General features: G+C 35.8%; 1 protein-coding gene across 4 annotated transcripts in view; it reads right to left on the bottom strand.

Moving 5' to 3' along the window:
- LOC134800141 (homeobox protein cut) overlaps nt 1–25,679 on the bottom strand; it is a 182,567-nt gene that overhangs the window by 123,567 nt on the left and 33,321 nt on the right. The window contains exon 2 of one of the 4 annotated variants that reach the window (XM_063772612.1): nt 1,826–1,864. The exons of the other annotated variants lie outside the window; for them this stretch is intronic. Within the exon in view, the coding sequence (XP_063628682.1) occupies nt 1,826–1,843 (18 nt within the window). The 5' untranslated portion in view covers nt 1,844–1,864. The remainder of the gene's footprint in view (nt 1–1,825; nt 1,865–25,679) is intronic. 4 annotated transcript variants of the gene reach the window in all.

Here is a 25,679-nt window from a genome sequence, read left to right as displayed (position 1 = left end):
TCCTGCTGTCAGCGCTAATGAATGACATGTGTTTGAATTATTGTGTTATTATTATCCGTATGTATGTAGGTATGAGGGGTTCAGGTTAGACGATTTGAAGGAAAGATGTTTAATTAAAAGTGTAGGTACCTACTAATTAAGTATACACACAGCAGGAAGACGGTTAATACTTTTTTGTACTAGTTACGCTGCACGCTGGTAACAAAAATAGGTAATATAGTGGTCCCTATGTACATACATTATACATTGTACAGGAACACTCTATGTGCTTAACCTTTAGCCGCTCAGAGGCTTATAAAGTCTCTCATTCTATTCTGTTTTGAATCTTTATATTTACCTATTATTAACAAATCAAAATTGCATTTGTAAAACGCTGACGGCATGTAAAAAAGTTACTACATTTCGTCTTATTCGAGACTGACCTTTTCAGAAATAAGGTCTGAAAGCAATCTAAGATTTCTACAATACTACTTTTACAAAAAGTAAATCAACGATTCATTCAGCCCACTTCCGCTGACTAATAACATTCGAATCTCGAATTCGAGATTCGAGTTTCAAAGATCGAAACGTCCGCCATGATTGATCCGAGCGATACATCACTTAACGCGGTTTTCTATGAAAAATGGTAATCGACTTAAAAACTCATTAGGTGAGACAAAGGAACCGGCTCCGGTCACGGTTTTGGTCGATTTGGACCCGATATTTGGAGTAATTTGGAAAAAAGTTGGATTCGTTATGATTTGCTTTGGATAGGTAATTTGGTCATTAGGGTAAGAGTATAATTAGGGCAGTTGCTTACGACGATTCTCCTCTAGATAGAATATAGGGACTTATATACTTAGAGTTAGACCAAGAAAAGTCTGCAGCGATTTTTGATAGCCCACGCAGTGCAAGTGTCATTTTAAACGTCAAACATCTATGAAATTATGACGTATTAATAACACTTGCACTGCGTGGGCTATCAAGCATTCTAACTCTATATTATTTCAAGATATTTTTTTATTGACTTTGTTTTTTTTAACTTCATCAAAGCCATTCGCAAAAATTTGGGGAAGGTTGGTATTTAGATTAGTGTTTAACATATTATGTATTTTTGTTTTGTTATATAAGAGGTATACTAGTAGACGAATTGCCTGATGGTACAAGAGCCCCCAGGGGGTTACAGGCGCGTCACCGAAAATTAAGATAGTATTGCGCTTTTTTCTTGAAGGTTTGAAGGTCGTATCGGTTTGGAAATGCCGCAGACGACAGCTCATTCCACAGTTGAGCTGTGCGATGCGAGGCAGGAAGATTTATAATAAATATAAAAAATAAACAAATCAAGTGGGATGGATGTATCCCAGCATCAAACATGCCAGATGTCAGATACCTGGGCGTAGGTAGCCGTTCCCTCGCAACTGTCAAACGTGACACTTGTTCCAATTCCCCTTCGAAAAGGTCCAAAACCAAAATAAACTGTTAAAAGCCGCCCGTCACTCCATATTCAAACGAGTGAATGAAGTATTGTTTTAACGTATAATGAACGTTCCTTTTTCAAAAATCGTTAATCGCTCTTTCACTTCATTCGTCCCGGTTTTTTTAATTCGATTGTAGTTCCAACTGGAATTGAATGCAATTCGATTTTTGAATCCTATATTGTTTATTCTGACGGTAATTCAATACGAATTAACGGATTTCGTAAACGTGTCGGACGTCAAGTCTTTGTGCATATTTTAAAATTAGAACGCTTTGTTTTTTTCGCATTGTTGGTGCCTATGCAATAGTGATGTGACATGATGGTGAATGAGTCGAATTATTTTAATAAATAAAATAAAATAGGAATTACCTCGAAAAGACACAGCATCTTCAATTCTCGTTAACGTACCTGAAAGAAAACGGCAGAATTAAAGCGAGATGAAAAATCATACGTCGCAAATATTCTATCGAATCTTTTCTAGAGTCTCGAAGAAAATGGCAATGAAAAGCTTATTTTTCCACATAAGACGGGGCGTGTCCCGCCCGGGCACGCCTCGCTACGAGCAGCCTTCACTCTAAAGAATAGAGACCTTTTTCCAATAACATTTATCGGTTTTCGATCGGTCCCAAACGCCTTACTATCTTGCAAGTCGCCGAACGCCTTCTTAATACACCACCGATCACCAAAAACAGCCTTAAAATGAATAACTAAAGTCTACATTTGCTTGCGATGCCACGCCGTAAAACATATTGATGTGGTATCGGTTTTCCATTAGGGCGCCCGAGCGAGTTTCGACTCTATTTCCCATAGCTAAGGTTCAGTTTCACATGTGTGCGCCGTAAGGAATGTATTGACGTGTTATCGGAGATGGTTTCGTCCCGTTCTATCCCAGGTTTTTCCTGTATGCGCGTCCCGCTCACCGGCGCAGCCCGCGCTGAGATGTACAAGGCGATTCTTTGTTCGAAATGTCTGCGCATTTCTTATCAAGTTGATGATATCTTATAAAATGTCTTTCGTGTCGTGTAACATGTGTAATAAATTGCAGATTTTCTTTGTTTTGCAAGTTTTATTGCATTGCTACGCGAGCATGCAAAATTGCAATCTAAAGACAATGTACCTGCGTCTATTTCAATTGTACAAATATTTCTCGTGCTTGTTAAAGGTCAAAGACCGAATCGAATGTTCCAATTTTGAAATCACACGCCAAATATCAATAATACAAATTTTAAATTTCGAACGTCAAAACCGATTCCTAAATAGGTGCATAGATAGAGCGACGTAAGTCTAAAAATACGTTGTTCGATGTCTGTAAGTTATGATTTTTATTATGTTTTCTTATTCACTGGAATATTTGTGTTGCGTTAGCGTGTTATTCCTGTGCAGTTAGAAATAACTTCTCAAAACATAAATATGATACATGTGGCGTCTCAATCGTGAGTTTTGTTTGATTTTTGTATGGAGATTTATTTATGTTATGATTATATGGATATATCTCGACGGTAATTAGTTATTCGGTATTAACAGTTTGTTTGTGAATAAAATCTGGTGCTGTATTATATTTACGTTAGAACACGTTGACTGTAACTCCAAAAAGGGTCAGACTACTGACTTTTAACTTTTGTGAGTCGTATAATGAAGAAAGAAAACATTTTATGTTGCTTTATAACGGCCTTTGTCTAGATATCATTACTTTTGGTACAAACAAACAGTTAAATATTTTGTCTGTTGGTATATTCTTCCAGACTTCTCCTATCCAGCCAATTGTGAGATCGAGAGTAGCAATGTTTGAAATAATACAAATGTTTTTTATTTGTTTCTTTCATCTGTATTAGACATTTTCTCGATCAATATCAGCTAATGTTGAACTAGTTACCTACATCATTGCAGTGATTCTCTCAGCCCACCGCTGGGCAAAGGCCAACCCGATTATATCACGCAGCACAGCTTCAATCATCTTTATTGCCAATAGTCTGTTCAGCCATAACATTAATAAGCCATATCCGTTAACCTTTCATACAGTCCACACGTGTTAACTAACGCACAAGCGAATATCGACCCTATTGTGAATAGAGTAAGGGTTATATTATTGACGGTGTTTGTGATGTTTTGGTACTTCGGTTCTAGTTGGATCGATGAATGAAATCAATAGCTGCTTCGGAATTTATCTGAAGGATTATTAGGATTTTGTATTGGCGTTTGAATTAGGTTAATAATGTAGGGCTATTTTGGTAAGGATGGTATTCTATCTGTTCACAATATCTTGGTCCAATGTGTATTTGCGTCTCACATTTTGCTTAAGGATAGAGTGAGCCGCAATGCACATTGGACAAAGCAATTGGACAGGTGGAATACCCCCCTCAGGTACGGTTTTGTTTTTGTTTTTTCATGTTCTTCTCGTTTTTTCATCAAACTAAAAATGTACTTTGATGAAATGTATGAAGTTATATTAGCAATGTGTACAGACAACATCATATATATCGGAGCGGGCTAAGTGCTCAAAAATATCTGAACACGTACTCTAGTGCCTTGACAATACAGGCGTATTCAGTTATTTGTGAGCACCTTGGTCACTCCGATATATCTGATGGCAACAGTACAAAATAAAACGGTAATCGACTTTAATTTCAAGTACATAAATATCAAATTTAATTAAAGTAAGATGATTCTCCAAGCTACTTTTTTGGAAGTTGATGAAAATAGATGAAAATTATCATAGTTTATCTTCCACCCATCGACAATTACGCCTCACCCTCCTGTAACCCTTCAAAGACAAAAAGGCCAAACCAATAGCCCAAGTGGTCAAACTAACCAACAGTTAACATAAACTGCGAACTATTGACCCTCGTTAGCGATGGACCGTGTAGTAATCCCGGATTATCCCGATAAAACACCTCTTGACCGGCACTTGTGGATTAAGGAGTTTGAGACGAGCTTAGACTGGCGATTTTGACACCAACAGTAAAGAAAATTTAATTAATAGCAACTTGTGTATAAAATAATTACATTCGAGTTCTGGTCCCTCTTTCCCTCTTTATAGGGGCCCACTGATTACCAGTTCGCCGGACGATATCAGCCTGTCAGTTAAACGCAAAATTTGACAGTTCCGAATAACGGACAGGCTGATATCGTCCAGCGAACTGGTAATCTGAAGGCCCCTTAACTTGTACAGTACTGATAATATGAAATCCTGCACGTCATTATATAAATGTGACAAGATGCAAAGTACCTCAAAAATCGATTTCGTTGACGTCAAAAAAGAAATGCACTGATGTGTCAAAGCCGATGATATTGCTTAGCCTATTCAATGACGTTTGATGCTCAATTCATTTCTTATGTAGATTATGATTGTTGAAAGATTTTTGAACTATAATTATTATCATTCAAGTTAAAATGTAAACAAAAAGAAAATCACAACAAATAACATCGAATAACACAGCAATAGCGGCGAAAACCAGTCCGAGCCGCTTTCAACCAGTGATCCCTTGTCTATCAGTCTATTAGACAAGATTTAATAAAGTATTTCACAACTTAGCTTTGTTTATTTTCCGTTGTGTTGCCTGTCTGTGAAGTTTCTTCCTTGTCTTTGCTTGAGTTGTTTAAAAACTTCGTGTCCAGACGCAAAAATAACAATCGGGAAGTAAAAACTTTTGTATTGGGTGTTTTTATTGTTGAAAACTTGAATCTTTATTATAACGTGTTTTGTTCTTTAGAATCTTTTGCATGCATTCAAATTACGTAAAAAAAAATTTACTTAGGTTTTATAATATAATTCATTTAATTGTTGTTTTTCTACATAAAAAAAAATCTTTATAAACTCAAGTGACACAATTCCCCAAAATCTAACATCAAAATACGAACATATAAAGCCATGTGTAGTAAGAGAAACCAGTATGAGGATTCCCTACAAGTGCTTCCCTTGGCCTAATGTTTCTCTTACCTCAACTAAGCTTCGGACTATTAAAAAAAAACAGCATAACATTTTGTAAAAAAAAGAAAACGTTTTTTTGTGAACTGGAGCTAGTAGATAATAAAATTTCACAAAATCCATCTAACGTTATCCAAATAGGAACACAAATGGGGTAAAATATATTCAAACCCTCGAGGGTCAGGCCGGTCAGCCCCCGATACTATGAAGTATTTATTGAGCTGCGGTCAACCCAAAGTATTTTATTGTTTAGTTACACCCTTTTGATATGCGCCCTTTGTTTCTTGGGTTGTTTTATTGGTGTCGGACTTATGTTGGTCTGTTTGTATTAATAATTAATTAGAAATTTTGGAGTTGTTTGATTATTGGTAGTGAAGTGGTTAGGCAAAAGATGTGTCTATGTTAAATGCATCTACTCTTTTAGTCAAAAAATGATAATTCATGAATAGTATATTTTTGACTAGGACTTAAGCATAAAACGACACTATTAACCTTATTGTCAAAAGAATTGAAGCAAAACACAATACAATTGCTAGAACTGTTATTTCCGATTACCATTAAAGTTGATTGATACAGATTAACGGTTAAATCTAAATTAACCAGTGATCGACCAGCATTTAATTGGTAGAGTTCGATTCCCAATTAAATCAATTAAAGTTCACTGTCTCTGCTTTGGTAAACCTGGTTTAGGTAAATTTTTTTTTGTTTTAATGGCATATTACTAAGTACAAATTAAAAACAGGACAAACAACACTTTCGTATTTTGCCCCTGATCTATTTTTTCATCGAAAAACAACTCCTTGGCACAGTTCACACTACATATTGGAGGATTTTCCCCATTATCCAACAAGTCGTAACCGCCGTCAATTTTGAGTTGACATCCGCCATTTTGTTTCAGCAGTTTTAGTATTTTCATAATAATTCGATATCGAATAACCCACTAATGGGCCGAACGGCAGGTGCCGGGAATCAAACCCACGACAGTTACGAATCGCATCTGCTGCTATTTCTGTCTTACAAAAAGACTGTAAAATCATGCTAGTCTCATAGACTTACTACTTTTATCACCTAGATAACGGTATTTCTGGGATTACCAGTAATTGCTTTCAAATTAATCTGTTTTTTTTAGTGGTTAGTTATAGATTATATCTTAACGTATTTATTTGTGAAATAACACGTTTTAAAACTAATAAAACGTATGAAGTCTTGTCAAGTGTATCTATTTATTATCCACCAACCATATTAAAAATTGCATGTCGAGTTCTTAAGCAAGAATTAACTTACGGATTTTTTGTGTTTACCAAAGAAGCTTATCACTTTTACAAATCTTCACCCTATTGCTAATAACAGTAGATGAGACGTGTTAATATAGATTATATAGATAAAGCAAACATGTAGCTCAAATTTATTTATGCGCAAAAACAAGCAAAACACACTTACGTAACTTTACCATATAGCGATAACCGTTAACCAATTAGTCGTTTAACCATAGATTAAGCTAACGCCCATCGATGGCATCTGACAATAGGCCTGCGGTTTCGGCCGTCGTTGCGGGTTCGAATCCCGGTGCGGTTTGGATAACGGTTTGATCGGTTTGATGTGTTTGCTGTTAAGATACAGTTTGGCTTTGGGATTTGTCTTAACTTGTACAATTAAACCATTGTTTTAGGGACCAATTGTGAATTAGAGTAGTATGTTTATTATTTATAAATTATCTAATGATAGATATACTCTGGCACACCCAGTTTGCCAGTAGGAAAAGGCGGCAAATTTACAAAATATAGGCGCAATGGGTTGACTTCCCATAGAAAATTTGTATTTTGCGACTTTTTCTATTGACGAGGATGTGTCTGAGTGCCTCTTAATAAGTAAGTTTTGAAGATAAAAAAAAAAAAGTAGGTACTTATCGTTGTTTGAATAAAAATTTGATGAAAATAAAAAAAAAGACGTAAAAACATTAAAATAAAACTATTTTTGTCGAACATGCACTTAAATTGCTAAAATACTGTTATAAATCGCAAAAAATCAGAAACAAAACACATTCGCCAACAATACCGCAATAAAATAACAAACGAAATAAAATTCGAATTTCGAACCAACGGCGCGAGGGTTCGAAATAGACGTATCGCCGGCATTCGTTTCCCGAACGCATCCAATTGAGTTCTAATAACCAACGCAAATTGGTCTCTACGTACGTGACAATTAGGTGTAATGTGAGAGTACACTTATACTGGTTTTGTAAATGTTTTCTTCGACTATGTAAGTGTTTAGAATGAGAACGGAAGCGCTGATCGGGAAAATAGGCGGAAGTCTCACTCCGGAAAAAAAGAAATTCGAAATTCGAACACCATAGACAAATTTGCATTGTACTGCATCGGTTTTGTTATGGTAATGAATGTTTAAGAAAACGCCATGGTTATCCGATTTGGGAGATTGGCCATTGTCGATACTTTTGACGTTTTGAAGAGGGTCGCGTTTTTTGGTTTTTTATTGTGATATATCATTAGCATAAATACTCTTACTGTTGCCTCCTAATCTGTTCTATTTTATTCATTATTCTATAACTATTTAAGAAAAAAATATTAGGAATGACTAATGTTTTGCATGCCTATCATATACCTAATAATGACTTTAGTTTGGAGCAATAGCATCGATTCGTAATTATTAGTTTTTTCTTATTTTATTTTAACACAAAACCAAGAAATAGGTATCTTTGCATATGACCTAATTGTTAATACACAAACATTCCTAATAATATATAAAACTATCGATTTTTTAAATAAACATGTCTAAAACTCAAACACATTCGAATCGCGAATCGGATTCCGAATTCGAAAAATCGCAGCCGTTAATTAGACAGGTGATTCGCTAATTCCGTCTCGGAATCCGGCCAGTGTGGGAACGTCACGTACGATTATCGGTATTCGGGCAAAAACCGAATGCCTTGTGTAGCACAGATTATAAAACGACTACTAAGTGTAACTAGGGTTGGCAAGAGGGCATATATGGTTATTATGGTTTCTGTTAGTATTTGCACTATTTTAGGTGTTTGTTTTAGCTAAAACCTAATGCATTGTGAAGCAGAGATTATAAACCGATTGGTAAGTGTAACTAGGGTTGGCCCAAGGCTGATTGAAATATCGTTTCTGTTAGTACTAACTAACAGAGTTTGTTGTAACTAAGAGAGTTTGTTTTATGGTTTTGGTAAAAACTGGTGAATTCACAAGGTCAAAGTAGAACCTCGATCAGAACTAATTGGGACCGAGAATCAGTATCAGTATGCAACTATACAATAGTTCGAATAATCGAATGTGGGTTTTTTGGGACGAGATCAAACAAAGACAGAACTTTTTAAATATTTTTTACTTTGTACTTATGTTTTTTTTTAATACGGTCAATAATACTGCGATACATTTCAGTTATTATAGTTGCGGTTAGATAACACAGCAAGACACAATATAAAAGCGCAAATGCCTGCTAGATGTTTTTGAAAATCAGCATAACTACTTATCGATTATAATTATCGATGGAAGGCGAAAGAAAGATGTCGATGGTAAATGAATATTGTAACGTGTAACAACCCTATGTTAAATTGACCGCGTCTGATGTGATTGACAGTTGATTTTAAGCCTTCGGAGCGCAATTCCAAGCGAAACAATAAGGTCCTATCAATGTTAGCTGATACAATGCGTATACGTCTTTCTGGATCTGGTGAAGTCGGCGAGTTGCTCCCGCGCAAGGCTATCTGTTTAATAGCGGAGGTTTTGCGCAAAAAAAAAGGTCGTAAGTGACAAAACTGTCGTATGAACCTACGTAATAGTGTTTTTTTAATAACTGGCGTCTGGATAAGTTTGGAATTAGCCCTTAAGTGATTGACTTAAGGTAAATTGATTTATTTAAGGATAAAATTGTAAGTAGGTTGTTTCAACTATATGAAAATGCGGATGCACTTGCGATTCGTATGGAATGTTTTCTTACGGTTTAATGTAAGTAGTTATTTTAAATTATTTCCGTACATTTTTAATTGCATAGCTTTATCTTTAATTAGTAAGTAGTATTGGTAAATAATACTGTATGACTTCCTACATGGAAAATTATGAGAAAAAGATGCATCTAAAGAGCATGCCGCTTCACCTCAACTCGTTCCCTCAGTGTTTACGCACTTTTTTGTACATTTATCCCGCAATGTTGTGTTGTGACGTACTTTCACTTAACATACCTCTACACTACACACACAATCTTATAATTTAATGATTCCTTTATTTATTCCTCGTAAAGCCAAGGTCCCGAAACCAGTTTCAACGCCCTTAAGTTTTTACCGCTGCCGTAGTATTACGCGTAGTACCATCTTTAACTTCTAAGGTCTAAGTAATACCTAGACCTTATAATAAGGGTATAAGGTCCACAATGAATTAGTTAAGAGGGTTGCTGGTAGTACAATTTTATTTAGTACATTGTCGACAACTGGTTTCGGTATAGTTTTTGCACATCACTTATTGTCTTATTTAGTTAAGGGCAAGCGATTAAATGTGTTAATAAGTTGTGGTTATGTTTAATAGGGTAATGGAAAAAAGTCTATATAGCCACATGTTGAAATTTGTTTTTTTTTCATTTGTAGGTATACATAGGTGCAGGTGGGTATACAATACAGGTACACATAATCAAAAATAAGCATAATTTCTTGAAGTTTTAGCGATAAAAAAAGTCCTAGACCTTCAAAAATTCAACAAAACTTTATATGAAACTATGATGTTTACAATGACACTTTGTTACTTTGTTATATTTCATTTTTTGTAGGTTTACAAAAATATCACAAATCGATTCAACTCGGTTAAATAAATCGGATCAAAAATCGGTTGTGATTGGACTCGTTTAGCCCGCGTTCGATCCCCGCTTCCGGCGGGTCAGGGCCGCGCGCGCAGCAATTGCAACGCTTGTGCACTTATTGATGCAAAATATACAGAGATATATGGGTTACCGTGTTTCAAATACATATAAGTCCGTCTATGCTCACTTTCCACTGACTTGAACAGAACTAACTACAGTGTCATTAAAAACGTCATATTTTTATAGAAATTTGACATAATGATTACATTGCAAATGCCATGCAGAGTTAGATTGGTCCGACTATACATCAGTATAATATAATTTTAATTTAGAATTAGAATGACAAATCTAACGTTTGTGTTCTGTTGAAATGAATGCTTTCTGGTATAGACTATTTTATATGCTAAAGTTACGAAAAAAATTACTAAAATTTAATTTGAATTTTTTCGCGAGAGGTAAATATAAAGTACTTACTTATATCTTTTGGCTTTATTCATGTACAGTTTCTATGATATCATATTATAACAAAATAAACGTAAAAATACCTACGAGAAATAAAATACTTATAATTTAATCCTCATAAAATGTATATAGTAGCGGCATCCTAGAGCTAAGAAAGATAATTATAATGTCTACAGATTTTTCGAATTACAATCATTAGCGTAAATGAATAAAATTACATAAATACCGAACGAAGTAATTGTGATTGCGAAGCACAGCTTGTTTAATGAAAAGAAGCTAATTTAATAAAAAACTGCAACATCATTCGTAACCGGAACGTCACTATAAACAGTCGGCGCAACCGATTAATCGTAATTGTACCGATTGATCGGAAAATCGTAACAAGAATTCGCGCGGCGCGATCAAAGGCGCAGCGTAATTTTGACAATTAAAAAGCTGCGCATCGCGCGCATTGTCGCTCTGTCCTTGGCTGGAATTTCAAATACAGAACGCTCTTTAACCGGTTTGATTTTCGAACGTTTAACTTTTTTATGTAGCGTTTATTTTTTAATTTCTCTTTCCAGCCAGTATTTAGATTAAAGTTGTCGTTGGGTCGTAAAATTAGATCTATAAGTCGTAATATCGAAACTTTAATGTTTGAATTTTAGTGTATGTGCCAAGTGGCTTCTTACCGCATTAAACTAAAATAGCGTAACTCCATCATATTTAATGGCCGTTACGTCATTTTACATATAAAAGTAGCATAAGTCACTCGTTTATAGCTCGTTAAATTTTAGGAGCTCTTTGGCGACTCTATTTTATTAAATCGATCTTAAAGAACTCGATATATTTTTATGGCTCCTAATTAAACCTTATGGAAAAACCATTATAAATCTCGTAATACAGACAAAAATAGTCCTTTCCTCTAAAAGAATAAGTACCAGAAAATTGAACAGTTCTGACTTCCTTGTTAACTAATACGACAAACTTAATATCCGACTGTATAAGAAAAGAAAAGTTATGTCTTTTATTAGTCGTAGGATATTGTCAACTAAGATTCTACTTAGAAGATCGTACGAAAATTGACAATAAAAATGCTTAATTATTTAAATATGCTCTGAACCATCTATAAAACATACTTTGTACTTTGTAGTAAGTGACATAATTGAACCGTTTGTTTCAAAGTAAATTATCGCCAAGTTTAAAGCGAAACTCGGCGCTTCTGAATTTTCAGTGGAGCTGAAATAAACTAAAAAATAGGTTACGTAACTTTACAACTACTCAAGTTTATTCATAATGCCAAATGCCGTAAGTAACATTATACGATGTTCCGTTTACGTCATTTTGCCATTATTATCGGTAGATAATATGTATATTTATATAATATCAAATGCCGTCAGTAATAGTATATATAAGTAGTGTCGTATCGGTCATTTTGGTATTTTAGTCGTTCCGATATTGTAAGATTTAATGTTACAAGGATGTTTTCTTGATATTTTGTACATATTATGGTAGCTATTCACTAGATACCCTAATACCTATTTTGTATTTTATGAGATATGTTTCTACAGTTTTTCCTAGTTTTAAGCAACCTCATTTATGAGCATACTTTTTTATTTGACTGTCAAATTGTTATCGTTTTAGCACAAATGTACTAATTAAACACAGCATATAAATATTGTCAAACCATATTATGTATACAAAGAATTGTCCAGGGTGCCAATACAAACTTACATTTTGATGTAAAGATGAAGACATTTTATGTTCGTCTCGCTCGCGCTAATATGTCAACTTGCTGCTGCAGTAGAGCATCTCTCCAGCAACCCCTATAGAGTTTATGCGGACATACATAGACATACATACATATGTATATAGATGTAGATATCGTACATATATGTATGGGAACCAATACATTCCACGACTCTTCTCTATATACGAACAAGTCCGAGCGAAATACATCCGCGAATGATAACAAAATGACATTTAGATGTCAATATGTAGGTAAGTTCGAATTGGCCTGCTGTTGATCCAATTGTTCGCCTATTACCAGATAATGCCGATCAATCTGTTTCGATTGAATAATCGATCGTTACTCAATTGAACTCGATTTAGTTACGAGTCGACTGCGCTTAATGTATGAATGTCGAGTCATATTCATACGAAATATAAGTGGAATTGATGTAAGGGTTAAATTAAAGGTTTAAACTTTTAAAGCAATCAATTTGTCAAACTACTTATACCAGTGATACCCAATAGTTGCAATACTTTTACCTTCTTGCGAATGAAAAAAAACCACCTACATTTATTTTGTATCACAATTTAGATGTTGTGTCATAATAAATATGTTGTATCAATTTTGATACAAAATATTTAATTTATTTATTCGTAAATTTTTGTAAGAATTGAAAAAAAAAATGGTATTTACGTATATACATTATTTAGGAGGCATTTGACGTAAGGGACATTTATTTTTCATTTTGACATATAATTGTAATCTAGTGTGTATCGAAGTAGTTTTGAATGCTGACAATATTACTAGCAAGTAAGTTTAAAATGTGACAGCAAAATCTCAGACGTCCTTGACTTACTTCATCAAAACTTCTCAAAGACAGAAGAAAAAAGAATTCCAAATTTAAAACACGTTCGTTTTCCAATTGGCTGACCCAGTTCATGCTAATTATCCTTTTTACGCGGTAAGAATCAATAAGGCAAATAAAAATAGCAAATCGCAGGGGAGATGTCTCACTTAAAGACGGGACACGGGACGTGATCGGTTTGCGAAAAAATACTTCTAAAGCGCCTCTTTACAGGTGGGGTGGATTGTAAACACGCTCCAACTTTTTTGTTCCGTGATTTCTTCTCTGTGGTTTGAATTTCGAACGTTTGAGTGGGCATTCGATTTTGATTTGTAAATGGAACGCTCTTTATTTTTGGTGATGTTGTTTTTAAAATTAGATTTTTTATTTCGATAGTGAAGGTATTGAAATTAGGGTTGTGAAAATGGTAGTGTTGTTAAAAGTCGAGTTGAATTTTTGCTTTCGCAATTGCTGTTAATTTTAATGATATTTATCAAGACGCACGTTATAATGTTCAAGTAATTAATTTCAAAACGGGAGCCCGGACTCAAAACGCCGACTTTTAATGGCAGTATTAAAATACCTTAATTTTTCCGTTTTTTCGCGTGACTCGAACAAAACTGGCCGTTTTTGGAATTTCGGCATTAAAAATCCGTTTTTTCGAGTTTTGGAGTGAAATTTTTGAAAGTGATAAGCGCACACTTTTGCGAAATGTCAAATTCTTTGAGGAGATTAAATGTTTTTCCGAATATGGCGGTTAAATATATTGGTTTAAAATACGAGTCTTCCATACAGTTATCCTAGAAACTAAGTAAACGTTTTTTTATGACAGTATTAAAACAAAATGGCGGACTGCGACACATGTTATCGATTCTCGAAATGTCACCTGTTTTTATTGCTTCTAGTTAATGTTACGAGCTAAGCTAAAAGATAAATTAAATTAAATTGATTGCTTTATCGAGACCACCGGGATAGAATTCGTGTAAGTACTTTAATTGAAGAAACATTAAACACAACAATGTAACACGTTAAGTAGCAAAAATTCATTAGGCACGCGCAAATGTTGTAAACGGGCTATTACTGAACCGGTGAGCTCCATCTTAGGCTCCGTCTTCACTTTCCATCATAGGATCAATTGCCGATCAGTTAAATAAAAAAAAATATTTCAAAAAATGTGTCTCTATACTCTGGCGCTCCCACTTTGACAGTAGAAAAACGCGCGAAATTCAAGATTTCAATGGGAGTTCAAGTCTTAGCGCCTACATTAATTTTTAATTTGTTGCCTTTTTTAGTAACAAACGGTATAATTCTAACAGTTCTAGAGACAACAAGCACAAGCAAGGTACACTGCCATTATCAATTAATGTGATATTCTTAAATTTAGTTGATTTAGTACTTGAAAAGAAGATTCTAGTTTAGTTTGTCCCTAAAACAAATGACAATTAACTTCTGCTCGAATCGTGATTACATAAGAATCGGTTCAGTCCGTCAAAGTATTAAGTTCCTTTCACATTGATCATTCGGATAATATCAAGTATCACAAAGTATCTTAGTGTTATGCAAGTAATTGCCGCCATTTTATTGTCTATGCTAATTTGAATGTCGAATTAAAAGTTAATTAAGAATATTTTAATTGTTCATGGCTTTATTGCTTTATTGCTCACTAATACGTGAGTGCTCTATCCTTTCTAATTTATTTAAATACCTATAGAATAATCTAGGACACTCTAAAAATATAATTAAAGAAAACCGTAATATGAAAATCACATCACTACAGACTATAAGTACAGATAATTACTAAAAACCCGTTCCAGATTTAAATAAGCTAACGTCCACGTATTAAATGATTCCATTTTCAAATTACAAAACCACTGGCCGACGCGACGCGAAAAATAAGATTCCAAATTCGAAATTGAATTCAGTTTTTGTCAGTTATCGGATGATCAAAGCAAGACACGTTACTTTATTGCAGGGGAGGCAGGGGTGCTCGATATATTGACAAGTTTTGACACCCGTCGGTGGTAATAAATTTTACAATGCTCCCGCGCTCCCCCGATACAGGATGTGCTAAGTTGGCGAGTAAAAGCTTTTTGTAAAGGGTTGATTCAATTAATTTCGATTTTGGAATTTGGAAGTTCGAGTTGATAGGTAAGGAATGTCTATGTTGTAAAGTGTCTAAGGTATATTGATTCACTGTGCGATATATCTATATTTTTGATAGTTTAATGATGAACAAAGAGGTCGATTTGTATATCTCAACGATGCATTGTTTACTATTATTTCATAGCCATTTTAGTACTTTCCTATGTGTATCTAATCATAATATAAATAATACCTACGTAATGTAGGTATCGTCATTAAGCCAATTCACAAATAAATATTAAAATATTTCATGTTAAATGTGCTTTATTTTTAAAATACCTTCGACTCCATTCATCTATGTCTATGGAGTGTTTGGTGATTAAGCTAAATTTTTTTATAGTCTTCAAATAGGCCTCAACTCTTTCATAAGTCAACAACAATTACAGTGTTGCCGTGTATGGTGACATAATTAGATCTTTTTTTAACGTAATTAAATTAAAATATTGGAACTACTAACGTATCAGTTACCTTTTCTGAACATCCCGTAGCGCCACACGCAGAGTCAATAAAAACCGTTGGTTTCCCTTTCACACTATTATCCGATTCTTTTGAAGTTGGAACACCGATCTAAATGGAGTGTTTTCGCTTCCTCCTGTCAATTTATGACGTCACGTATGTCTTTAAGTTCGTAAAAACGCCTAATGGTATTGTTTTAAGGAGTTGCATCTAGGCCAGAACTATAAAAACATGTTTTAAGGGTTTGACATTTTTTTTTCAGATGTCAGCGCCATTTTTATCGTAATTCATTTGCAAAATATAGGACTGCATTAAATGACAGAAAATATCGTCAAAGTATCAAAATTATGTGTTGTATGAAAATGTAAGTACTAATTAATACTAAATCTACAAAATCAGTAACAAGTAACAGACTAGATATCATTTTTAGGGTTCCGTACCCAAAGGGTAAAACGGGACCCTATTACTAAGACTTCGCTGTCCGTCCGTCCGTCCGTCCGTCCGTCCGTCTGTCACCAGGCTGTATCTCACGAACCGTGATAGCTAGACAGTTGAAATTTTCACAGATGATGTATTTCTGTTGCCGCTATAACAACAAATACTAAAAACAGAATAAAATAAAGATTTAAATGGGGCTCCCATACAACAAACGTGATTTTTGACCAAAGTTAAGCAACGTCGGGAGTGGTCAGTACTTGGATGGGTGACCGTTTTTTTTTTGTTCGTTTTTTTTTTTGCATTATGGTACGGAACCCTTCGTGCGCGAGTCCGACTCGCACTTGCCCGGTTTTTATATTAGAGTTAGACCAAGACAAGTCTGCAACGATTTTGATAGCACACGAAATGCAAGTGTTATTTATACGTCATAATTTCATAGACGTTTGACGTTTAGAATAACACTAGCATTGCGTATGCTATCAAAATGGTTGCAAACTTATCGTGGACTAACTCTAGGTCTAGTAGTAGACTCAAAAAGTTATGAAAAAAGAATCGTTATCGTTATCATGCACTAAAACAAGCAAAAACGGCTAAGACGCGAATAAAACACGCCCTGCACCCGTTCGCAGCAGACGGTAAAATTATAAATGAGAAAAATGTGCAATTGATACAAATTGCCTTTGCCATCATCGGACTGGAAACAAAAAAGCGCGCGTTTGAAGGGAGGCGATGGAAACAAGCCGACAAACAATCTTCTAAAACTCCTATCTCACAACCTTCCAACCAATATTCAACCTTACACCCCTGACATAACGTTAAATGTTAAACTGCGAATACTCATGATACGAGGTTTACAAAGTTACGTATTGAAATTAATAATTAATTTCTACGCCGAGTTCGTTCGATGTTTTGTTCTGAATTCGAAATTTAAAAAGTTGTCTCCGTGTTGTCGAACTTTTAGTTTTTTTAGCCTCGGTGCCGATTGTCATTTTGATTTAGAAAAAGGAAAACAAGAGGTTGTTTGGCTATTGATGCTTTCATGTCAGAAATTTTGGGTCCATTTTATATTTTATCATCTTTTCCCAACTTACTCTACCTACATTATTTTGTTATTCGAAAAAATGGAAATTATTGATTTCTATAGGCAATGATTTATTTTGGTGGTAGAAAAATCAGTAGTCACACAACATTAAATATTTATGTTATGACAAATTCGATATCGTTAATTGTCGTTTCAAAATTAGGTTATAAAATTCCAAATAAGTCGATTGAATAAATCAATAAATGAGCGATATCGATTCCAAACGATCACTTATCGAATGAATCTATCGACGATTCGGTTTCACATTACGCGCTCACTATTCAAACTTTGAAAAAAAACGAAAAAAGAAAACTTTTGAATTAAGAACGGAAATCAACCGTCCCTCGCATTTGTTCGAAGTGTGAAAGGATCGATTTGAATGAAGAACAAACTTATTTGTACGTGCGGCAAAAAGTGGAACTAAACATTTTTGCATACGATTTACATAGATTTATTTTGACAGCAACGCCATTTTAAGCCGTTTTGTTAAATTTGTGATTATTGTTCAAATGAAAATAAAAGGCTGCGATTTAATATAAAAATAAGAATAAAAACTGATTATTGTCGTGATCTTGATTTAGTATTAAGGTTATCTCACGGGCGTTTTTAAACGAAAACCGATAAAATATAATTTTATTGTTTTTTGGGCACTTAATGAAGTTAAATTAAGCTTTTCGGTATCCCATTAAGGAATCGTAAAACGGTTGTAAAAAGGTTGATACCACTATTGATCAGAACTATTTTATGTAGTTTTTATTGTTATTTATTGAGGAATAAAACCTTTTTATGAATGTCATCGGTTGGTAAGGATTGTGGTCAGTTTCGGTAATATTTTTATGTATTTCCTACGGGTAACCGGGCGATCATAAAGTGTTTTTATTACTTGTTAGGTAAATCGATATGTTTAAAGTTTCATTATCAAACTTAAACACTCGATATGTTATTAAAATACCATTTAAACAGATTTTCATAGGGAATTTGAAACTGCAAGAGCCGTTTAAAAAAATAAACCATGTATTCGATGTTCAGCTACTCCACAAATATTGTCGATGATTTACATTTCTTGTCTTTGCGATGTACTTACCATTTTTACAATCCAATTCAAATATGTTTTTTCGTTTAATATTATATTTAACAGGAACGTTCCTTTTGTTTTGTTTTTTTACAAAAAGGGAACAAATTAAATAATTCTACTAAATATTTTTTAATTTGAAATCTTATATATTATGTAGATGTTTTGAGAAACCAACGGGTAGTTCCACTTTTATCACAAAAATAAGTGCATTTAATGAAGTAACCTTCATTCAATTGAACATTTACGATATATAAAATAATTGAAATGCCATAAAGTAAAATTAATGGTACGTTCAGTTTAATGTCGCCCGCATTGTTGGTCGACGGAAAATTATTTCAAGATCCGTAAATCCGATACTTAGCGTAATCAGATTTATAAGAATATGTTATTGATGCATTGAATTTAATATCAAAGTATCGTATTTTTTCTTTTCTTAATTTTGTTTTGTCTCCACAAGCTTAACACATTCACTGCCCCCAACGCACATGTGCGTTCACCGTCATACAAGTTTGTTCCTAGGCCACGCCCCCTGGCAGTGAATGCGTTAAAATGCTTAAATCCGTAACTTATGAAATTTAAAAAAAATATATAAAAAAAAAATTCTAATTCGTAAAAATTTCTGTCCTATTAGGTCGCCTGACTACGCAGTTTACATAATTTTATTTTATTTCTTTAGAATTAGAACTATATTAATATTGAATCTGCGCTTCAGAATATGGCCTTAGGTTTATCACATCTTATCGTTTTAAGATGTGATAAACCTAAGGCCATATTCTGCCCTTGCGGGTACACTTCGACCCATAGGGATCTTTTGTGCAAATACCCCCTAGGAAAGATCCGTCAACTACTCAAGAGCTTTTCCCACCATCTCCATGTGCCGGATGATGGAGCTCATGGGTAGCGTTTTAAAGTCCTTTGGTTCCAGATATCCTGCTCCAAAGTCCTTCATTCTTTGTCTGGCGAGGGCGTGATGGCCTTAGGTTATAATTTATGTTAATTATGAAACGAACGTTTGTCATAAGACTTCCTAAGTCGTTTCTTCTGAAGAGGCATAAATCGTGTATTTTAGTGCTGCACTATAATTATCGTTTTTAGTGATATATGTATTGACTCAAACTATCTTTAAAGCTTAGTGGCTCGTAAAAATAGAGATATACTAGTGAGAGTTGTCAGCAATATTTTAAACAGGTGCATGAAAATCAATAAAATAAACTTAAATTTAAAATCAATTTTTAACTACTAATTGCATCTATCTCCTGAGTTTCTTTTCAAAGCACGAGGGTTAAACAAAATTTGCCCCCGAGTGAAACACAAAATTTTTCACCACAACAACCCGAAGCAAATATTAAATGTAAAATATCAAACAAAATCAAACCAAATCAAATCCAAATGAATGTTATTAAATATTTATCATCCAAAATGATCATTTAAAAAGTCAAATCTACCAGCAAACATAAGAAAACAACTCAAAATTTTCATTTGATTACTTTGCCTCACATGTGAATAAAATGCAACTTTGCTATCAGTTTTTGAAGTGCAAAGTAAGCCTTTCCGAGCTGGTGTGGTGAAAAAATATATTCGTCAAATATCCCATGAAGTTAATTTGAATTTTCTAATTAAAAAAATAATACAGATCACGCGGGAAAATCCACAGGAAATATCGACGCAATAAAAACGAGACACGACCAATAAAGCTGAAAAACTCATATCGGAATGTAGAATACGATATATCGCAACAAACCGCCGTTAAATCACACGAAATGTGCGGATGCGTATAAATAGGAAAGCGATCAGAACGAGTGACATTCGTTAGGAACGAGAAAAAAAATCTATAAAAACTCATAAAGTGGTAATAAACACGAAGGAGGTAATAAAAGACGGTCCGATGTCGCTCAGCTGTCGCGGTTATTTTCGAACTTCGAACGAAATCGAACATCGAACGAGGGGATCGCTGAGATTTTAAAATTGGAACGGTTTCAGTGCGTGATATTGTTTTTAATTTATGCGTTTTCTGTTTTTGTCAGCCAGTGTTTCTAGAAAAGGGTGATCAAAGGTTTGTGAACTTTGAAAATCGAATGCAATTGATTATCTTAGAACGACGTTTATGTGTGAAACGAGTGCGAGAGGTTGCAAGGGATGACGCGCGCACAAAAGATGATGCCGAAGACCGTGCAAAGTGGAGGAGAACCTCGGAAAACAGACCCTGGACCAGAGTCCTGGGGTTCCATTCAAGGGCTGCTCCAGAAAGGAGCTACGCTAGGATGTGTGTGTTTGTGTAAGAGAGAGAGCGACTGAAAGAGAGACTCTCTTTCAAGAGAAAAATTTAGGTACTGTTTAGGCAATTTCCCTTGTTTTCAACACTTGTTTACTACGGTTTCCGCCCAACGCGTGCCAAGTGGGTGAGTGTCAATGGAACAACGTATTTTCGTTCTCAAATTAATTATGTGACTTGTAAAAGATTGTTTTTTTGCTGGGAAACCGATTTTAAAATTCCGATTGTTTTATGTTTCGGTGAAATTTTTATGGGTGATTTATTTTATTAGTTTTGCGAGTACGCTTACTAGCTGCAGCTGCAGTGTACGCATTTTTTTTTGTTTATATACAATGTCCCTCATATGTAAATCGAGGTGTGCAAGATTTGTCTTTTACGTGTCTCATTTTCTAAGTATTTGTGTCGTCATTACAGATTGGATTTTGTATGTAGTGACTATAGTGAGTGAGAAGTGCGACTGTGTGCATGTTTGCCCCCACAAAAAATGGTAGAATGATTGGACGGTAAGTTATCGCTCGGGCTCCTCCCTTCCGACATGTCGGAAGCCGGTGTTGCTCGAAGATTCGAACACATTCCAATTGTTCTATTTTCAAATTTCGAATCGAATGTTTTGATACGATTTTATTTCACTCGTTGATAGACACACGGTGGCTATTAATTTCAGCGACGCGATTTTCTAGTTGCATTCTGTTCTGTTTACTTCTTCTTTTCTGTCATCAGATTTCTCAACTTTTGACACGGATTTGATAAGAATGCGGAAGAATTTAAGTGTTTACCTGTTTACAAAGTGAAATAGTCTACGCTAAAAATATACAGTTTAAAAGGTAGCATAAAACATGGGTTTATATTATAGACGGTCAAGCAAATCTTGTCAGTAGAAAAAGGCGCGTAATTCAAATTTTCTATGAGACGAGATCCCTTCGCGCCTACATTTTTCAAATTTGCCGCCTTTTTCTACTGACAAGATCTGCTTGACCAAGTATATGTGACATTTTTTTAAGTTTCTTGCGACGTTAGTGATGGAGGGATGAGACTATCAATTCGTGGGGGAACTTAAAGCCATCGCACTCGATATGGAAAAAATATGAACTTAATGTGCAAAATAGAGACAATGGAAGTTAACATTTTTGCTTTCAGTTTGTCCGTCGCGCAATTTGCACGAATCTCAGACTTTGTTACTAATAGAATGAATGACATTAATGTCATTATATTTTGACTGTACCTAATCTCCACTCCCACATATTGTTTACAAATCGACATTCCATTTTTGAAACCGTTTAATAAGCCGATTTCATCAGCATTGACGCGCAACGGCAGCCGTTCGAAAATCGAAAACATTTCAAATATAGAACGTCTTCACTTCAGAACACAACTAGAATCGAAAACAGCGATTAGTTTAAGTGTCAGCGTTCGAACTTTTAAAAATATGTCGCCTGTTCTGTGTATTCTGATTGCCTACAAAGTTTAGGCGATTGTAACGCTCAAAGAAACCAGTGTAACTAAGACCTCGTGACACATTATAATTATATGTAATCGTAGAGCTCAAGTAAGCTAGTTAATTTTAGATTTGTAATCGCCTGCATTTTGAGAGCGATTATAATAATATCGAAGTTTTAAATATAGAAGAATGCGCCCATTCCATTCGCTTTACGATGTTTGTCAGTTAATGATTTCGGTTGAGAAATTGGAAAATGGCGGACGACCATAGACAATTTCTTTTATCTTCGAATTCCGAGGAGACTGTGGGGCAATCGCAATGTGCCATATAAATTATAATGTGGGTGTCTCGATTATTCACAACAGTAGCGGTGCGTCAAACCCATCAAAAAGTAATCCGAAGCATATTGACTCACTTTTCTATGAAAAAGGCTCTTCAAATATATTGAAAAACCGGGCAAGTGCGAGTCGGACTCGCGCACGAAGGGTTCCGTACCATAATGCAAAAAAAAAACAAAAAAAAAAGCAAAAAAAAAAACGGTCACCCATCCAAATACTGACCACTCCCGACGTTGCTTAACTTTGGTCAAAAATCACGTTTGTTGTATGGGAGCCCCATTTAAATCTTTATTTTATTCTGTTTTTAGTATTTGTTGTTATAGCGGCAACAGAAATACATCATCTGTGAAAATTTCAACTGTCTAGCTATCACGGTTCGTGAGATACAGCCTGGTGACAGACGGACGGACGGACGGACGGACGGACGGACAGCGAAGTCTTAGTAATAGGGTCCCGTTTTACCCTTTGGGTACGGAACCCTAAAAACATGTAGCGTGAGATGCTTAATTATTTTACGGAAATATGTACACACATACATGAAATTGAACACTATAGACTAACCCCCTTATTCATAAAACTTTAAGGGCCTGATTTAGTTAAATTATGTTTTATCCTTTTCTTACAAATACATAAGTCAAAATGATAGATAAGGACAAACGATTATTAATTAGCTAATTGAGGTTTGAAGTGCGTTTATGAATAAGAGGGTAATAATTTTTCTACCAGGAAAGAATTAAGAAAAAACCAGGTATGAAGAATGTTGCACACTGGACAAGATTTCAAAAGAAGTTTTTTTAAACACTTCCATGGAAAATAAACGCTAGATGGTAAGCAAATGCCGTACCACTTGCGAATTCAACTCTCCTACTAAAATCGAGCAAGAAAAACTTGGATGAATCTATAAATAGCCACAATGAAGTAATAGTTTATCAAATCACTGACGGACGACGGGTCGCCGGTACAAATCCCGACGTGTCACAGTCACATCGAGCGGGCATTAACTCATCAAGAGAATTAGTTCATCCAAGGAAATTATTGTATAACAATCCTGTAGCTTAAGGAGAGATCAGTTCAGACTGTTTTTCGAGTAGCATAAAGGACAAACACACAACGGTCCGGGTTCAGACCGGGCGGCCGATACTTCGTTTTCCATGAAAACATCACGTGATCACTACACAGTATACACTGACCAGACAGAGAAAGATTAAGAATGATTTAACTAAATGCCCACGATCAGTTAGTTTAACACCTAGGCTCAAATAGGACTGAGCCGGTCACGTCTACCGCATGCATCCGGAGAGGTGGGCTAGCTTAGCCACCAAGTGGATGCCGGTAGAGGTACGTGGACGCGGCAGGCCCAAACGAGATGGCGAGATGACCTGGACAGCTTCCTGAACAACTGGCCGGGGGAAGCACCAAATCGGGAGTCGTGGAAATCAAGGCCTTTGCCCAGCAGTGGGACACTCAGATAGGCTAAAAAAAAAACAAGGGGTTGCACTCCGGGAGTGCCGGCAGAAGTGAAAACTCAACGACATTGTAACTGAGAATATTAATAACAGGGCCATATAGTGCAAAATGTCTGCAGCACTATGTATAATTGAGGTTAACGCCATCTAGCGTTCTATCGTCGCATTACTTGAAACCCCTAAGCACATTACTGTGGGTACTATTGGTACTACCATTATATTAATACCAGTTTGAGGGAAACTCACTAGATGGCATTTAAATCAAAAAACAATGACATTGTCCGTCACACATAACATAAGTCACGCAAGCGCCCTGCGCCGCCTACATGAAACAGCAGGCTCCGGCATACATTTTCGCCGTGCGGTAGAAAGAGAGGAGAGACGCCTTACGCGTTACGCCTTACGCTGTCTCGAGTTTATCATTTTTTCCCCACCCCAAAAAGTGCACAGCGCCGCTAAAGAAGTTTTCACTTAAAAATGCGCACACATGATGACGACATGTATACTTCTGAAAATTGATAACTAGACAGTTCACATTAGGTTTGACCGTTGACCTAAAGCTTGAAATACCATTGTTTAATACTCTAAGATAATTCGTAATTTCCTAGACATTTCCCAGACAATGCATATGTCGTAGTCAGATCGTATAATCCGCCGTATTACATTACGGCTAGCCGTTATCAAAAACAGGGGCGTTTTGAAATGCGGCGGTTCGACGATTAGCCGGATTGTCATTGCGATACGTTCTTCAATAAGGCGGCCAACGTTTAGCCGCATCGTACTACTATTTTAAATTGTAGAGTGACCAGTTCTTTCGGTCGCCTACGTAACCGGAGTTTGACAATGTTTGCAATTTAGTTTATTTTTACCATGGTCCCACCGCACTACATGTGTTTCTTTTCCAAAACATTTCCTTCACAACTTAAATAGACGGAGCCCCGCAAGCGGGGCTCCTATTTCTGGGCGGTTTGCCCTTCGGGCATCTGAAGCTACCTAACGAACCTAACCTACTTACCTATACCTACGCTTTTTTCCCCAAAGTGTAATGTTTTCACGGACGTCTCACTAAATCAATAGGTAGGTAGGTTAGGTTCGTTAGGTAGCTTCAGATGCCCGAAGGGCAAACCGCTCAGAAATAGGAGCCCCGCGAAAGCCCCGCGAAGCGGGGCTCCGTCTAGTTAAGTTGCGAAAGAAATGTTTTTTGAAAAGAAACAGTCCGACGAACTCCAGATTTGATGGACACCCCAGCGTTTGTCAGGCAGCGCCACGGGTGTTAAAAATGGGAACTAAAAACTGTCAAAGCGGCGGCTAATGACTCGCTGTATTACATTACGGCTAGCCGTGTTGAAGAACGTATGGCGCCGAATACATTTCGGCGGATTCTCATTCAGCCGCATTCAATCCGGCTAATCGTTAAACCGCCGCATTTCAAAACGCCCCTGTTTTTGAAAACGGCTAGCCGTAATGTAATACGGCGGATTATACGATCCGACTGCGACACATACATAATTGCACCGCTAATATCTGCGTCACGAATTCGAATCATGACGTATTCCTATATTGCAAAAGTCGCGTGGGGTGTATTCTAAAAACGTCGACAAAGTTCAGCCGTATTCCAACCCGTAATCGACTCACCAGTGAAACGAGATCTGGAGGGCTACCGCGAACCACGAAAGAAGTTTTGACTCTCTGTGGCACTTATGAATTCGTACGGAAGTGCTACAGAGAGGCCAAACTTCGTTTGTGCT

The sequence above is a fragment of the Cydia splendana genome, chromosome 19 (genome assembly GCF_910591565.1).
Source record: "Cydia splendana chromosome 19, ilCydSple1.2, whole genome shotgun sequence".
Taxonomy (NCBI): domain Eukaryota; kingdom Metazoa; phylum Arthropoda; class Insecta; order Lepidoptera; family Tortricidae; genus Cydia; species Cydia splendana.
This window is presented reverse-complemented; position numbering and strand designations above follow the sequence as displayed.